The 16,933-nt window shown below is 32.5% G+C and overlaps 2 protein-coding genes across 2 annotated transcripts; one reads left to right on the top strand and one right to left on the bottom strand.

Annotated features, from left to right (window-relative positions):
• The first annotated feature begins 2,997 nt into the window (after positions 1–2,997).
• Positions 2,998–5,604, top strand: LOC147944985 (uncharacterized). The gene is made up of 6 exons (XM_087512780.1): positions 2,998–3,644; positions 4,052–4,181; positions 4,290–4,340; positions 4,384–4,577; positions 4,657–4,885; positions 5,122–5,604. Exons 1-6 carry the CDS (start codon positions 2,998–3,000, stop codon positions 5,602–5,604), a joined length of 1,734 nt encoding a protein of 577 aa, XP_087368906.1.
• Positions 5,605–13,732: 8,128 nt separating this feature from the next.
• LOC147944984 (defensin-like protein 46) lies at positions 13,733–14,406 on the bottom strand. Its single transcript, XM_087452833.1, has 2 exons — positions 14,268–14,406; positions 13,733–14,034 (listed from the first exon to the last, which is right to left on the bottom strand). The coding sequence occupies exons 1-2, from the start codon at positions 14,350–14,352 to the stop codon at positions 13,883–13,885; spliced, it is 237 nt and encodes a 78-aa protein (XP_087308959.1). The 5' UTR covers positions 14,353–14,406; the 3' UTR covers positions 13,733–13,882.
• Positions 14,407–16,933: the final 2,527 nt, after the last annotated feature.

The raw sequence follows: 16,933 nt of genomic DNA, 5'->3' as shown, positions 1-16,933 counted from the left end.
TAAGCAATATGTATGTTTTACTATCCACCAATTAATTATATCAACATGATAAATATTGTGATCTAAAATTTTGTATATATATTTGGCACAGGTGCGTGGTGGTTTTGAAAGTTTTCCTCCATGGGTCCATGAAATCGTGGACGGTCCTGAAAATAAAGTTAAGTCTTGGCCTATATATTTTACAAGAGGTTATCTGTTTCACACAAAAGCTCACGGTCTCACTAAAAAAACAATGAATTATGAGGTATGTGTCCGAGGACAAACTTATTCCAATTCATCTGGCGAGGACGATTTTTACGGGACCATTGAAAATATCATAGAGCTTACCTATCCAGGATTTTTGAATTTACGGGTCACACTTTTCTATTGTGAATGGTATGACTCTACAATTGACAAAGGCACTCGAATACGCGATGGAGGCATTGTTGACGTGTTGTCATCAAGGAGATACCGACATTATGAACCGTTTATATTAGGTAATGTTCTATTTTAAATATATATTTATAGATATATATATACATCTAATTGAGAACCATTTTTTATGTGTAGGTTCTCAAGCTGATCAAGTTTGTTATCTTTCATATCCTCACACTAAACGACCTCGAAAACTTTGGCTCAACGTTCTGAAAGTTAATCCAAGGCATGCTGTACAAGGGAACTTAAAACAAAAGGAGGTTGTTATATTGCAGCAAACAGTTGATGATGGAATGACAGATTCAATAGAGGAGATCATAGTTGACAGTTTCGTAGATGGTAATCAGCCTAATGAAGAACTTGATTTTGAGATCAACGATGCTGAACAAGAAGACGAATTTCGTGGCAACTACTCGTCGTCGTCTTCGTCTTCAGATGAGGATGAAGATCAAGAAGATGAAAATGAGGAATATGAATAATTTTCATGTTTATTATTTGTGTATTTGTAATTTTATTGAAATCGCAAACACTAGTGTTATTATAATTTTATTGAAATTTCGATGATGTTTTCTCTCTAATTTTATCAATATTTTATAGTCAGAAAAACGTCATAAATTGAGACTATAGTGCGACTGTTATGTTTTGTCTAATATTTTTTTGGTTAAAAAATCTTAACACAAAATTAGACTAATATTTTATTGTCACAAAGACGTCACAAATTGAGACTATATTGTGACTGAACTTATATTTTGCGACTGTTTTGTCACTAAAGTGATTGTGCATCTGTTTCTGTCAGTCGCAATAGAGTCTTAAAGTACAACGGTTTAGCGAGTATCTTACATTAATTTTAGAATTTTACAAATTTGAGTACAAAAAATGTCAACTTATACATTTCTACTTATATGTGACATCTAATATTTACTAAATTTCTATAATCACATAAATAAAACACCAAATTAGACAATTATGTTTATATCCTCCAACACATGTATTAGGGTTACATGTGTTTAATTAAGTTAGAGTAGTGAAGGTTGTATATATTTACAAAAACATATAAAAATTATTATGTTTGATATTTTATCAAAACTAAACTCTTAAATGAGAGTATACATGATCAAAGGGTCATGTCTAATATGTTTTTGGTTATAAAATCTTAACACAAAATTAGACTAATATTTTATTGTCACAAAGACGTCACAAATTGAGACTATATTGTGACTGAACTTATATTTTGCGACTGTTTTGTCACTAAAGTGATTGTGCATCTGTTTCTGTCAGTCGCAATAGAGTCTTAAAGTACAACGGTTTAGCGAGTATCTTACATTAATTTTAGAATTTTACAAATTTGAGTACAAAAAATGTCAACTTATACATTTCTACTTATATGTGACATCTAATATTTACTAAATTTCTATAATCACATAAATAAAACACCAAATTAGACAATTATGTTTATATCCTCCAACACATGTATTAGGGTTACATGTGTTTAATTAAGTTAGAGTAGTGAAGGTTGTATATATTTACAAAAACATATAAAAATTATTATGTTTGATATTTTATCAAAACTAAACTCTTAAATGAGAGTATACATGATCAAAGGGTCATGTCTAATATGTTTTTGGTTATAAAATCTTAACACAAAATTATACTAATATTTTATTGTCACAAAGACGTCACAAATTGAGACTATATTGTGACTGAACTTATATTTTGCGACTGTTTTGTCACTAAAGTGATTGTGCATCTGTTTCTGTCAGTCGCAATAGAGTCTTAAAGTACAACGGTTTAGCGAGTATCTTACATTAATTTTAGAATTTTACAAATTTGAGTACAAAAAATATCAACTTATACATTTCTACTTATATGTGACATCTAATATTTACTAAATTTCTATAATCACATAAATAAAACACCAAATTAGACAATTATGTTTATATCCTCCAACACATGTATTAGAATTACATGTGTTTAATTAAGTTAAAGTAGTGAAGGTTGTATATATTTACAAAAACATATAAAAATTATTATGTTTGATATTTTATCAAAACTAAACTCTTAAATGAGAGTATACATGATCAAAGGGTCATGTCTAATATGTTTTTGGTTATAAAATCTTAACACAAAATTATACTAATATTTTATTGTCACAAAGACGTCACAAATTGAGACTATATTGTGACTGAACTTATATTTTGCGACTGTTTTGTCACTATTTAGATTGTGCATGTCAACAAATTGAGACGTGTAGGTGTCTGGGTTTATAATTTGCGACTGTTCTGCCACTAAGTATAGTTTTTGTTTAATGTTTACGACAGTCACAAAGTAGTCTTAAAGTACCACTACTTTCTTACGGATTAAAATTTCCCCAAATTTTAGTGAAAATTATTAGCGGTAATTATTCCCCCGAGTTTAATTATTCCCCCCCCCATCAAATTGAACACTCTTAGTAACACTCTTAGTAAATATCGAAACCCTCATAATTTCCCGAAACCCTCTTTTTTCTTTTCTCTCTGTCTTTTCGTTTTCTAATCTACTGAAATTCCGACTTCTTCTCCGACTTCTTCTCCGACTTCTGTTCCGATGAAATCCGGCGGTGGTGGTCGTGGATCTGGCGGTGGTGGTCGTAGATCTGGCGGTGGTGGTCATGGATCTGGCGGCGTTGCGAGACGAAGTAGAGATGTCGCTTCGTCGTCTCACTCCTCTAACCCTTCCTCTCACAACGAAAATTCTTCACACTCCCAACAATCTCAACCGTCGCTTCCATCTCGGTATACGCAAGCATCATTTCCCCAGTATCCTCGAGAAGCTTCTCCTCAGCCACAACAACCAGGCTTTCAACAACAGCTCCACTCCCAGATGCAGCAGCCACCACCACCGCATGCTCATGTTCCGGTGTATCAACAGGTGGCTCCTCAGAATCCGGGATACAACCAGCCGCTTCACAATGGTGGATATCAACCACCGCTTCACCATCCGGCTTATCCACCGCCGCTTCAGGATCTGGGGTTTCTGCCGCCGAATCCTCAGAATCCGGTGTATCAACCGCTGGCTCCTCCGAATCAAGGATTCCAACCGCCGCCGCCTCCGAATCAGGACGGTCAAGAGCATCCACCACCGGCTCAGAATCAAGACTTCCAACAGCAACTGGATGAGTTGCTTGCACTTCCTGGTCGACACCATCTCCCGATATTGAGTCCGCATCCCATCCCCGACACTCAAAGCATATGGTAAAATATTTTTTTCTTTTATTTTATCATTTGATTATTATTTTGATAAATAAGTAAAATATTTATCATTTGATTATCATTTTATCATTTGGTAAAATATTTTTTTCTTTTATTTTATAATTTGATTATCGCATTGCTCCCATTTGAATAACGCTTTGTGTGTTGTGTTATCGTTTAGATAAAATAAGTAGATTATTGTTTGGTTCAGTTTCTTATTGTTTTCAAAGTTTGGTTCGTTTTCTTAGTTGTTTTCAAAGTTTCTAAATTGTTTTCAAAGTTTGTTGTGTTGTGTTGTATTGTGTTGTGAAGTTTAGTTCAATTTCCATTAGATTATTGTGTTGTGATCCATTCGCTTATGTTTGATGGCTTATATTTTATAACTTAACACTCTCATATTTATGTAACAGGTTTGGACGAGACAAAGGAAAGCTATCTCGTGTTATTTCTGGGATTTTAAGGAGAAAGTTCGATGGTCCATACTTCAGCTGGAAGGTTACGCCATTACACATACGGGAGAGATATTTTAGATCCTTTACGGTAATGAGTTTCTTTTTAGACACAGTTTCTTTTTTTACTAAACTAAGTCAATGAGTTTGTCTTTTGTTTACTTACTTGACACTTACTTTACATTGTTGTACTGTGTAGAGGAAATACAATTGGGATGTTGCGATTACTGAGCTTGTGAGAGAAGGATTTGTGAAGATAGCGAAAAACAGAATGAAAGGAATTGTAAGTCAAGCAAAGACGTATGATGAGCCACCGATTTGGATCAATCCTACACTTTGGAAACAAATGTGGGAGCATTGGGACACACCTGAAGCTAAGGAGAAGAGCTCTAATGCATCCCAAGCCCGTAATTCTGATCGTGACGGTCTTGGAATCCACAAACATCTATCCAGCCAGAAATCTTACTTGCGAATTCAACAAGAGTTGGTAAATGCTCTAAACTAACTCTAATTATTTCATTTAAATATTTCAGTATCCACAATTAACATTTTTCTATCCATTGTAGGAAGAAAAGTTGGGACGTCCTGTCTCGCTTGGAGAGGTGTTTGTCGCAACACATACAAAGGCAGATGGAAGTTTTTATTCAGAAGGCCAAACAAGTTGTGGAGACATATGAGAAGAACATAGAGGAGGTAATGTCTCAAATGGAGTCTGATGTTACAGACCACTCCTCGCCAGATTCTCCTCATGCAACCCTCCTCCCCATTCAAGAAAAAGATGACATTTTCTTAAAGGTAATTTCCAGTACAATTGTCTTTGTTGTGCCTATCATAATTGTCTTATTTTGCTAAGCTAAGTATCTGATTTTGATTGATGCTTAAGAATCCTTGATATTGATATACTTTTGATTGATGCTTGAGAATACTCGATGTTGATTATCTGGGTTTGTGTGATATTTCTATCTGGGTTTGTGTGATATTTCTGTTTGTTATGTTTGTTTTGTGAATGATCATCTCTTCTTTTGTCTTAGTGTACTGTAACGAATGCCAAGGGAACCCCCTTTGGACTTGGAAGTCTCTCGGAGATAATCACCAAAGGGAAAAGAAAGGCTACTTATCCAAGCTCTAGTCCAGATTCGCTGTTAGAGATTCAAGAACAACTCCAGGTTGCTCGTCGTAAGCTCGCTGATCAAGATGAAGAAAATGCTCGACGTGCCAGAGAAGATGCTAGACGTGATGAGGAGCAACGTGACGCTCAAAACCGCATTGCAACCTTGGAGATGCTCGTATCCTACTTGAAGACTAGTGATCCGGGGGTTGCAGAATTCTTGTCTACTCAACCACCAGCCAATGCGCCATTAACCACAGCAGCACCAGCAACCAACATCACTCCAGCCACTGCGACCAATGTCAACCAACCTGCAACAACCACTTCAGGAGCTAGTTCACCATCTACTTCACCTGCGACTGCACCAACCACTTCACCTTTGTCAGTATCATCCTCTCATGCTTAACAAACTAATTCTATCTCTTTTAAGCCTCTATAACTATTTTTTGGATTGTGTAGTAGTGTTTCTAGATCCTTAGCCTAAAACTATTTTCTGTATATGATCGTTGAATGATTTGTATGTTTTTTGTTAAGATCATTCAAATCAGGATTTTAATTTAAATTCAGGTTTTTTTTTTCAAAATTTATTGTATACTGTCCCAAATTACTAGGTATATTTTCACTGATTTGCGACCATTTATAATTTAAATAAACACAAACAAAGTACCAAATTTGTTGTGTATATGTCAAGATTTTGGGACTAAAAAAACTTAGTCTTCAGTCCGTCACAAACAATTCTGACTCCTTTGCGACTATCTTGTGACTAAACAGCGACTATTTTAGGACCAAAATTCAGATTTTTAAAGTTTACTGTGGTATTAAGTCAGTCTTCCAAACGTAGCTAATTTGTGACTACCATGTCGTCTGAAAGAAGTCGTCTATTACGACTGCCAAAGCGAGTCACTATACTGTCGTTAATTACGACGGTATATTCCGGTCTGTCCGTAGTCGCCAATTACGACTGCGCCAGTGAGTCACTATAGAGTCGTTCATTACGACGGTACGTTTCGGTCTGTCCGTAGTCGCTAATTAACGACCATAACCCTTGTCTCCAATGCGTCGCAAATAAGGGACTGGTTTGCGACCAAAACAATTTGCGACCAAATATTTGCGACCAAATATAACAGTCCTTCAATAGTTGCACATACCGACTTAGCGACTGATTTGAGACGATTCCAGTAGTCCCAAACGCCGTGTTTTCGTGTAGTGGATCGTAAGCCTTTTTGCCCTTCACAATCTTCACCAGAGGCTTTATCGCTGAACTAGAAGTCTCGGAACCTTCCTCTTCCGCTGTGACTAGAGATCCGGTCTGACACACGACCAATGCCACCGTGAGAAGCAGCACGAGGAATAGCGGTTTTGAAACCATGGTTTATCAAATTTTTTGTTGGTCTTTTTGCTTATCAATAAGACCATCGTTTGTAATGACTATAAATACAAATAGATATGCATATAGAGCAGTGTCGTGTTCGTTTTAGGAGGAGGTTTTCGGAATTTGGTGGTATGAGAAGAGTTGCTTTTGGCGAGGTTTTCGGATTTGAAGTTTCTTAGAATGGAAGTTACAATGTTGAGAAGGTTGGTCGGAGCATTGGACACGTAACTGACTATAAACCTTATTTTTATAGGGTATTTGTGTTTTTAGTACGTTTTTGGGAAGTAATAAAGAAATTAGTACGTTTCCTGTTTACAATTATAAAAATAGTCGGTCTCTCACTGTAGCAATGTGAGACTTTAGTTTTTTTTTTTTTTTTTTTAATGACATACCCCTTATGTTTAATTACTCAAATATTTGATAATATAAACCTTATTTTTATAGCAATATGGTTAATCTCCTGCAACGTAATTAAACTTTACAAAAGAGGTTTTTTTTTGTTTAAAGAAAAAAAATAAATTGTTCGGTTTATGGGCCTGATTATTACAAATGATTGAGAATGGGGAATTGGGGTGTATAACCCACAAAAATACTATAATTTAAAAACTAACCATACTAACCATGAATATACTAACCATGAATGCACTATATTCTCTATATTTTATGTATTAATGACATGATTTATCCTCTATGGTCTAATCTCCAGCCACCACTACCATTCATTCACCACCATTCCTACGACCCCTTCTACCACCTCCGACCACCGCCCATCACCACCGCCGACAATCTCCGGCGAGCATTTCCGGCAAGAATCTCTGACGACCACCTCCGGCGAGAATCCTCGGTGACTACCTCCGGCGAGAATCTCCGGCGACCACCTCCGGCAAGCATCACCGGCGAGAATCTCCGGCCACCACCTCCGTCGCTGGCCTCCGACCACTGGCCACTGTCTCCGACCAAGAGCCACCATCCACCACCTGCAAACACTAAAATGGTAATTTTGTTATATTCCCATCTTAATCTTTCAAAATTTTCAAATATGGTGTTATTTTATACTATGGTTTTTTTTGTTTTGGTTATTAGGCAAATTCATCCATTGAGAAATAAGTTCAGTGGAAAGATAAGAAAAAAAATTGAGAAATAAGTATAGGATAGAAATCGGACATCGCTGTGGTCAAGACGGATTATACATTTTAGCGGTTTTGTTGCTCCAGTAAGAATACTTTGAAACTCATTTATTCATTGAGTCAACTAAAATACAACGAAAAAATATATTTTTTTTTTTGGTCAACAATACAACGAAAATATATTCCAAATTATTAATCTAATTTCTAGGGAAAATATTACTGGAGACTAAGTGATACGTAAATGAGTCTATATAATGACTTGAAAGTTGGAACTAAGTGATAAGTAAATGACTAATGACTCAGGCGCTTGAAGACTAAGGCGCATAGACCAGTTTGTTAGACCCTCATAGGTCATATGTATCCCATTAGCCCTTAATGAGGGTCACAACGAAGTATAATTTAAGTGAGATTTATAGTCTTCGCGACCAAATTCATAACGAATTAGCGATATGGGAAACTAGAACCTAGGTGTTCTTATTGATTCTCCGACCCACGTGTACACTTGAGACCAACCCCACAAAAATGAAATTAAACAAATTTTAGCGGCCTAATATGTTAAGGTGGTACACAGCCAGAGTCAGACTTATCCATTTTCTTCATATTATATTTGAGTTCATGCATCAATTTAGTTTATAAAAGCCAGTATGTCTATATATATAAACCTAGTTATTCAAAATTTGTATAAAGTGAATTAATTTGAACTAACAATTATTTTACTTTTTTTTTATATGTTACTAAATCGCATGTTATTTAGAAAAACAACACTCCAATTAAGTTGATGTGTTGGTTCTGGTCCACAATGAAAAGACAAGATCTCATGGAGGTTGCAGCCAAACACACCTTGGTAAATTAGTAGATTTTTGCCGATCTTCTTCTTTTTGTTTATCCATTTGATTTCCGTCTTTTATTAACACCAATAAAAAAAGTATTTTCGTCTCGTTTACTTTACATACAAAAACTTATTTGCCTAGATTAGATGGTCTTTTTTTTTTATATGTTTTATGTGCTTATAAGTTATAATTAAGAGCTTTATCTTTCTGAGTATGTTACACAAGAATAAAGGAGAAGGAACAATTTTATCTTTAGTTTTGTTGGAAAGGTTATTTATGTGATAATAGATTGCTATGTTTAATCCCAACCGGTGGTGTATACTTTATGAAAACGTGTTTCCGCTATAGGTTGGCGAGCACGACTTATTACCCTTCATTGTTACAACCAAGTCGCGTAAGACTTATAACCATTATGGGCATATTACCCAAGAAAAGCATTATGTTTAGGATTAATTCACTATACGAAAAGGATGTACTATCTAAGTATCTTACATAATCTTTTGTGGTCGCGTGGTCGGTATGATACTTCAATAGTATACTTACACAACAAAATAGATTATACTGTATATGATAATCTCAGTATATATGTCAACCTTTTATTTTCTCTTTTTGGGTGAGTTTTCTATTTTTTTTTGTTTTAAAGAATGATGCATATACGCACATTACATTTACGTGCATGAAAGTTATTTTTTCTTCGCAATAAGATCTCCAGCCTCCGAGATTTGGATCCATCCCTCTCTTTGATGATGTTCAACATTTGGTTTTCCTCACCATAAATGTGACGTTTACTATACGAACAAAGAGGATCGGGAAGAATAGGATGGTGGCTTAAGCCTGCACCGGGAGTTTTAAAATGCAACATCCACTGTGCTTAGATTAATGATAGGTATTATTGTGGTGGAGCCTGGATTTTACAGGATGACGCAGGAAATGCCAAGTTTCATGCTCGGGAAGCCTTTCCTCCAAAAGTGAATAGGATCTCCGCGTAACTAGGTTGCCTTTTATGGTGCCTGCAAAGTCCGTGTACTCTTCAGATTAATTCATGCGAGGTGTGGATGGATTGTCAGGCTGCCTTATCTGCCTTAGAGGACCCTTTGAGCTGGCCAAAATATCGATCTCAGGTGAACAAGATTGCAGGCGTAATACAGGGAATGGGAGTGGTACAGTTTAAACTTTCTTCACCGAAAGCTAACTCGCTGGCTAGGGACATTGCTCATAGTGTCACCAGAATTGGAAGGCTCTCTTCTTATTTGTCTTTGGGTGGCCCTTCGTGGCTGCATGATCAGATTGAGGAAGAAAGAAGAGGAACTTGAGGATGATGTTACAGTTAAGCATAATAATGATGTGGAGGAGAATGGAGCAGTGCATAAAGCTTAATCCGGTTTTGTTATTCAATTTTTGTTAGATCTTGCTTTTGATATTTTCCCTGGTGTTTGAATTTTTCATTTTATAATATCAATCAGATCAGTGTTAAAAAAAAAAATAGATAGCCTTTTTCAAAAAAAAAAAAAAGTTGTTTTTTCTTTTCTTTTTTTGGTCAAAACGTGGAAGTATGTATATGTAAATGTATTAAGGTTCGTAAGGCAAAAGGCTAGCTTAGTACAATAAAATCTCCATAAATTAAATAATTAATATTTCTCAAGTTGCATATAATAAAATATTAATATTTTTGAAAAACCTATATAAATATATGGTTATAACAAAATTATAAATTATTAATCAAATAACAATACATATAAAAAATTATATAGTTAAATATGAGTTTTATGCTGTTGTTTTTTTCTTAAATTTACATTAATTTTTGTTAGAGTTCATTTCTTATATTTGTACTCTATCGTAAACTTTTGATGTTTTATTCATAACATGATAGTTATTTGTTTTTCTTGTGATTGATTCTAAAATATCTATTGATAATAACGATTAAATTTTATATTTTATAGATATTTTTAAAATTAATTATTAATAAATAAATAAATCTATATATTAATAAGATTTACGATCTCGATTTTATTAATTTATAGACATTTTACTATAATCAAAAAAGGAGTGGTGGTAAAGTGACAAATTACCATTGGCCATTGGGGGCTTGGTGCATAGTTTTATATGCAGTTACATATATATTAACTCTTCTTGGCTATAAAGGCTTAAAAAAAAGTAAAAAACCTATAACAGCTTTTATTTTACCCAAAAGGTAAAACTATAACCGCTTTCATTAGCATTACAAAATCATGAAAGTACTATTTATTTAACTGCTATAATCGCGTACCTATGACAGTTTGCTTGCCACAATGTAAGCTAACTAGCTAAGTACCATATAGTTTTCTTAACACCATTGGATCTAACAAAGTTCCCAATAGATTATACATGATCAACGTAAAGAAAGGTAGCGACCAATTATTGATACGTAAGTAGACTTTTTTTTTTTTTTTTTACATTGTAAGAGTCAACTAAGAGTGTTCTAATAATCATTAATTAATTATAAAACTTGTCAAAATAAAATAAACATTACAAAACTAATAAGCATTGCATGGATCTATTATTTTACCCGAGAGAGTAAAGCATAAATAACTTTATCGTCCACTTGTTCAGTTGGTACGCAGGCTTCTATATATGGACGTCCATACAATGAAGCTAAATTAGTGCTCTTATCTATATTTGATAACAAAATAATGTTAACCCCGAAGAACTTAAGATAGATATTTTGAAATCGTTTATCAAAACAAGATCTTAAGAGATAGGAAGGCACTTCTTTGTCAGGTAAGCCAAACCAAGAAACCCTTTTTTTTCCTTGAATTTTAGTGGCTAAGTATTAACGTAACGACTGGCAATAGCTCGGAAACCGCCTCGCTTTGGTTTAGCCAACCGGAGGAATCACCGGCGGACCAAGATTATGCTAGGTAGCTGTATTTTTCACCCGCCACATGAATATATATATATATATATATTCTTCCGTTAAAATTCATGATTTATATGTTTTCTCAGGGGAGTGCTAGAGTGTGAGAGGCAATTTGATAAAAATAATGGAGGGCTTTTCATTGATGCTGCTTCTAGTGATCGTTCGACTCCTCACTCCGCTAGGAGGAGTGTCAGTCGTCCCAACCTTGACCGTTCAGGTACATAACCAAGTCTTATGCTTTAACTGATCTGATACATGAACATATCAATTATGCATGTGTTATATTTGACGTGGAAAAATTAATCATGTTTTTATTTTTTTTTCTTGTTTTGTAAAACAGTGATACAGAACACCAACGGACATGCCATATATGGTGAAAAAAAGAAGATGATGTAAGATATGGATGGCAAGTAGTCTGGCACAAGAACGGGACAAAATGTTCGGAGGGATCCATTCCAGTACGAAGGCTGAGTTCTCATCAGAACGAGACAATGTAGACGGATGCATAAAATAAGACAGGATGTTACAACTTGCCAGGCGGTTGTTTTGTCCAAACCAGCCGCACGATTGTGATTGAAGGGGCCATATCTCAAACGTCTGTTGTAGGAGGCACTCAAGTTGATCTGACTGTTAGGATATGGAAGGTTAGTTTATTTACTTTAATTTAGTTTAAATTATTACATAAACGTTTTCTAGTCAATAATTTAAACCAGTCAATAAACGTTTTCTACACAAATGCATGTAGGGATCAAAAGCTCTCTAAAATTTTGAAGAGATTACGAAGGCACTCTCTAAAATTTACATAACCTAGACTCTCATTTTTAAGAATATTAATGTTTTTTTGTATTTTCTTAGGTTTTTCTTTTATTTTACTTATGTTTTGCTTATATATTACTTATATTTTGCTTATTTTTTAATTGTGTCTAAAAATATTTTCATTAATTACCCTATTTTAATTCTTTACAATTATGAAACATCTTACCACTCATGGGCTAAAAAAATCCATATATTTTCGGAGACACCCAAGTCCATCTCATCATTAAGATGTGGAATGCTAGATTCTTTATTCATATTATTTTATTTTATTACATAAATATTAATCAATAAATATACACAAATGTAATGTGAAAAGTTCGGAATTGGTGAATGGGTGCCGTTAAATGTACTACAAAATTTTATTATACATATCACATATGTAACTGAAAATTGAAAATAATATGAAGAGAAAGAAGGAAGGAAGAAATACATAAAAACAAAGAAATAAAATTGAACAAAATATAAGATAAATCTAACAAAATATATAATCACATTCTTACCATGAGTTTTGAACCTATGCAAGAACATAAACAAAATAAAGAAAATATTTAGAATTTGAGATATGGTGGATGATGATGTGAGAATAGTTATTTATACAATTTTAAGGGATGGAAGTTACATTTCTAAAATATTTTATTGTACATATGTAATTGAAAATCAAAAATAATAAGAAGACAAAGAATGAAAGAAAAAATTCATAAAAACAAAGAAATAAAATTGAAAAAATATAAGATAAATCTAGCAAAATATATAATCACACTCATCCATGAGTTTTGATCAACTCATGCAAGAACATAAACAAAACAAAAAAAATATTTAGAATTTGAGATATGGTGGATGATGATGTGAGAATAGTTATTTATAGGATTTTCAAGGGATAGAAGTTACATTTCTAAAATATTTTGTTATACATATGTAATTGAAAATTAAAAATAATAAGAAGATAAAGAAGGAAGGAAGAAATACAGAAAAACAAATAAATAAATAAATAAAATTGAACAAAATATAAAATAAATCTAACAAAATATATAATCACAGAATTTGAGATATCTAACAAAATATATATTAATAGAATTTGAGATATGGTGGATGATGATGTGAGAATGGTTATTTATAGGATTTCAAGGAAGGGATGGAAATAACATTTCCAAAATAATTTAATTAGAGGAGTTACAATTATAATTTATAGCGTATTTGAATGAAAACGAATGAAAAAATAGTCAAATGTAATTTCAGTTACAATTTAGTAATAAAGTGTGGACTTAAAGTATAGATTAATATACATTATTACATTTTTATTTATTTAAAGATAAATATTATTTTTTAGAAATTAAATGCTAAATGGGCCAATAACGAGAAAGTAAAACCTTATTTATATGTACATGATTTAAGAAATTAAATACAACTCTATTTGGACGAAAAAAAAGTTTTGATGAAGTCCATCATTGTAATGCTACTTACGTATGATTAAGAATACGTTTATGATATACAGATTTCAAGAGAAATATATGTATTATAATAAATTATTTTCTTATTTCATTGCATTTATTTTTGAAAATAAGATATAAGTCCTATAACTTAGAGAAAATAAATGCAACGCTAGGATCATCAATTTTGAGAAAGAGGGGATATATAAGTTTCTACTACTTTTGGCAACAACATTTCACAGGACATAAAATACAACTCGAACCACACTCTCCAGTTCTGAATCCAGCTTTAATACAATACTTCTTACATTCAACATATCCCTCACACTGAGTATCACAATGGTCAAAAAAATCATTTATCCCTGCATCTATACAAGTCCACATGTATATTAAACATAATCGAGATAATGTATTAATCTTATATAACATTTTTATAAAAAGATAGTTATATAATATGTCTGTATAATAGAATTTTTTAAATAGATGTCATAACAAAACATGGTCATTAGAATATATATATATATATATATATATATATAAATACAACTTATGAAGTGATCAATACTAATTTTCAAAATAACTAAATCAAACTTTAATATACCTGAAACCAAAACGTTATGGCTAGACAACGAAACTGCAAGTATTATTACAAGGAAACAAGTCACCAAAGTTTTTGTACTACTCATTTTCTTCTGTAAACTCTATTGAGGTATTCAAATGTTTTTTTTCGGATCTTAGAGATTGACTCTATTTAATTTATATATTGTTTTGTCTTTATTTTCTTTTAATTGATTTTTCATCTTTTTTGTCTGATGTTTTTTTTAGGAAAAAATTATAGAAATCTATGAATATGTCTATGAATAAGTAAATATTTACAGTTAATGATCATAAATGAAAACATAAAATTTCAAAAAGCATCTGACACTTGTGAATATATATGGTTAAATACAATTTGTGGATACATTATCATTATGATAAATCAGCATCTTAGTTAAATATTAAATTTTTATTTCATAATTCATCAATGTTGATTTTTTTGTTTATAATTAGGTATTAGCAGTATTTTTCTTTCTTTCAAAACTAATAACTAAAAAATAAATTGGAAGGAAATTTACATCTGTAGAATCATTAACGTTTTTTTTTTTTTGTTAAAGATAAAATCATTAATCATTATGATATCTATGTATCATTAATAATACGTTTTAATGATAATATAGATTTCAAAAAATGTACGCATCGCCATAGTTAGTATGATGTCATTGCATTTATTTGTAAACACAAGATATCCATGACTTGGATAACCGATAACTTTTTAGAGAGGAAATATATAAAAGTTTATATTACTTGTGGTAACAACATCTTTTAGGCTCTTTAGGAGAGGAGTACATTCTCCACCATTGTTAAAGTCAGCCAGGTAACATTCAGTCATCACTACAAGAAAAATCAACATTCATAGCACACAATAAATGCTCTCATATGTGTTTAATAGCGTTTTCATAAATGCTATGTTCTCCGCAGCTATCTTAGGTATCACTTCTATTATAGCGTTTTTGACATGTTATTATATACTCCCTCTGTTTCATATTAAGTGTCATTTTAGACTGATTATTTTGTTTCAAAAGAAGTGTCACTTTATATTTCCAATGTTGATGTTTGGTAAATTTTCCAATTTTATCCCTACTAATTTAATGTATACACCAATAGAAAAAATTGATTAATATATTAATAAGGGGTAAAATAGAAAATTTAATGATTTTCTTAATATGTGTGAGAAACTCTAAAATGACACTTAATATGAAACAGAGGGAGTATTGTTCTTTTATAACATTAATCAAATGCTATAATATAGTTATTTATAACACATATTTCGTGCTATCTAATATTATGTCGTAGCATTTTTATTTTGCTATATGGATATATATATATATTTTATTTAATTTTTATAATTTATATATTTGACAATAGTTTTGCAGATTTTATTTAACTGGATTGATATAAAAAAAAAATTTCATAAATCATCAACATTCATAACATAACATTAATATAAACAAGTCTTACATATCATACCAAGTCTTATACTATGCTGCCAAGTTTTATCCAAAAAGTTAACATTATAAGGATAGAGACAAACTTCGATCTCTTCGGTCTCTTCTCCTCTATCGGTTTCGCCTTCCCATCAAAAGCATTACACATGTCTGAAGAACTGTTCCGGTAAGCATTCTCGTCCATATTCCCTGTAATCATGTGTATCCATATCAACTTAAAGCTTATGTTTTTGATTTGATTTTCATTAGAGTTCAAAAGTATACATAGTTACATACCTCTACTCCAAGTTCCATCTTGTAGATGAGCAATAAAACAAACAGGTATTACCACATAAATAGAAACACCCAATGTTCGACTATGCCTTGGCATCCAGCACCAACAACTACAGCTTTTGTACCAATATTAAAATGTATGTTGCTTCTCTCTGTATACACCTCCAACATCGCTATTCGCTAATAGTTGTTTCCTCTCTGTATAACATTAAAAACAGATAAACTCACATTACAACAGAAAACTTTACTACCAACAAATCTTTGGCCTAGATAAACAACTCACTATTTACGTCATAAATTATTAATGGAGAAGAGAGTTTTACCTCTTTGTATGTTCTTATCTGCTTGGATTCCAACTTTTGACAAACTGAGAAAATCCACATGAATGTGACGTTGATCAAAATTAATACAATACTTTCAACTCGTTAATACAATATTAAGGTGCTTTTGTGGTAAATTAAAGGAAGATATTCACTAACCCAAAACGTTGACAGGTCAAAAAAATGAAATTTTAGCTCAAACTCAAAAATCAGAGACTTATGGGGTAAGTAGAATCAAAATTAAGGTTATCTATAAAACAAGTAGAGAAGCGGATAAATAAAGCATTCACCTTGTATCAGCATAACTTCGACATTATAATCACCAATGTGTAGTTCATAGAAGAAAAGCTTTCAAGAGGAAGATGGCTTGCTCATTATCCGCCCTAGCAAAGTTAAACAATGTAAGTAGCACGAGATAGGTAAATGACTTACATAGTCTCCTTGAACTCAACTGTCACCACAGTTAGATTCCTCGCAGTCTTCACCACTAATTCACACTGCAAAATGACACACAATCAGCTTCTCTGAATTGCAGATCCAAATCACAAGAATATCTGGTAGCTTACCGAAATATGAGCAGAAGAGAGATAAAGACATACTAAATTATCAAAGAACATCTGTTTGTATTC

The sequence above is a fragment of the Camelina sativa genome, chromosome 5, assembly GCF_030686135.1.
Source record: "Camelina sativa cultivar CO46 ecotype springtype chromosome 5, ASM3068613v1".
In the NCBI taxonomy this organism is placed as follows: Eukaryota; Viridiplantae; Streptophyta; class Magnoliopsida; order Brassicales; family Brassicaceae; genus Camelina; species Camelina sativa.
Note: the sequence above shows the minus strand (reverse complement) of the source record. Positions and strands in the feature narration are given on the sequence as shown.